Below are 1964 nucleotides of genomic sequence, written 5' to 3'. Positions count from 1 at the left end.
GAATTATTTCGACAAAGCTAAAAGCAAAATGTAATATTAATCGAAGTTCTAAGGCACATTAAATTAAAAAGAGTTTCTGATTCTTTGTATTTGAGTAAAAATAAACAAAAAAACATAAAAATAAAAATCTTTTTATAAATTACACTCAAAATTGCAGCTGGATTTGAAAATAATGTAAATTAAATCTTTCAGTGCCATTTTGATTTTCACGTAATATTACTTTAAAAGGTTTTTTTTTATTTTATTAAAAGCAAACTTTTCTATTACATCGACAGTCAACCATCGATATTAACAGAAAAGATAATCAAATATCACTAGCTGTTCCCTTGCGGCTGCATTCGCATGGAATTATGAAAATTTTATTTTATTGTTCACATTTGTCAAATTATCAATAGCAAATGTCCAAATGACATGACATGACAAACCTTGGCAATCTTACTTCCTTGATGTTGGTAGCAACTTATGGTCTCTTTCCCACATTAGGGTTTTCATTCAAAATATTAATCCCATATGTTTAATGGCGTGAAAATGTATAGCCTAAAGCGTGACGTAAGTGTAGGGCTTTTTATTAAAAAAAGAAGTATTCAAAAATATTTTGTAATAGCTAACATCTTAGGCAACAAAGAAGTGTGTGTTTACGCTTTATTATAATAGTATAGATATAGATTATGTACCTTAAAATAGAATTATGATGTTGTACGCAAAGTTTAAATAATTCTTTGAACGCAAAACGTTTATCACAATCATTTGTTTTCATGAAATTTCTCACAGAAGAATTCATATTTATAATATTGTCACGTAAATTATCTAATTGGCTACCTGAAAATAACATTGAATTTTACTATTACAGTTGTCCTCTAATAGTTGTATAAACATTCATAAATCTTACTTGCAAATATAATGCAGGACCAAGATAATGTTTTCATAGCGACGAATGTTAGGAGAATAACTGGCTTGTATAAAATCTAAAAACAAATTATATTAAAAACGTTGAACGTCATTTATAGTTATTTTTTTGTAAATAAAAGATACCTGATATACAAATATATATTTGAAGTACGGGTCATCGTTAACATCGATGTAAACAAAATCCATCTTGACTGGCAATACTCGGAACCTGTGCAGAACTGGAACTACAACTACGTGCACTGAAAACAACAAACTATAGTTAAGTACATTAAGATACTTTTCTACTAAGCACTACACTACACAACAGGCAACGTCTGCGTCGTCTTTTATTATTATTTTTTTATTTAATTATTATTATTCATTTTATTTAATTGTATTTCAAATAAATTGTTTTACCAGTAACGTCTAAACTGCAACTCGCAAGTAAATATATGTAGAGCCTTCTGGAACGTTTTATAGACTTTTTCAAACGTCTTGCATGGTTCTTAGACAAAACGTAAAAGTCTTCGTCAATTATTTTATCCATCAATTTATAGAGATTTCTCCGATTCCAATATAAGTGCAATAGTTTTATTATAATTAATAATTCCGTTAATATTAAATTTATTCTGCAACAAAAGTTTGATTATTTTAAGCTACTATTATTACCAACTTTTATCTTAAAGTCAGTCCTATTAATAAGTATTATTAAATTTTAATCATCAGTAAAGCAAAGACATTATGAAATTTCCATAAACAAAATAAAGTCAAAGGCAAAATAAATTAATAAATAAAAACACAATTTTCTTCCGAAGCAATTCTTTGGTTTTTAAAGACACATATAAATCACTTAATTGTGGAGTTTTATAATATAAGTATACTAACATCCCTACTACCTCTTGTAGTTCTGCTTTCCCGGAGTATATTAAACGCAATAAATACACAAGTTGATCTCCCGCTGGTACAATAAAAGCGACCAATAGAATAATTACTTTAATGGATATCGTTATGAAAAATTTCCCAGTATTCCCTGATTGTGTACGAAACCAGATGCCGAGATATTTTAACGTTCTTAT

The 1964-nt window shown here is 27.9% G+C and overlaps 1 protein-coding gene across 1 annotated transcript; it reads right to left on the bottom strand.

Moving 5' to 3' along the window:
- Window positions 1-674: 674 nt before the first annotated feature.
- LOC106107508 lies at window positions 675-1148 on the bottom strand (the record flags this gene model as incomplete). The annotated part of the gene is made up of 3 exons (XM_013288384.1): window positions 675-819; window positions 890-965; window positions 1033-1148. Coding segments are annotated over 3 exons (337 nt in total), but the record flags the coding sequence as incomplete, so codon positions are not given.
- Between the last annotated feature and the right edge of the window lie 816 nt (window positions 1149-1964).

This window comes from Papilio polytes, unplaced genomic scaffold, assembly GCF_000836215.1.
Source record: "Papilio polytes unplaced genomic scaffold, Ppol_1.0 DF821992.1, whole genome shotgun sequence".
Taxonomy (NCBI): Eukaryota; Metazoa; Arthropoda; class Insecta; order Lepidoptera; family Papilionidae; genus Papilio; species Papilio polytes.
Note: the sequence above shows the minus strand (reverse complement) of the source record. Positions and strands in the feature narration are given on the sequence as shown.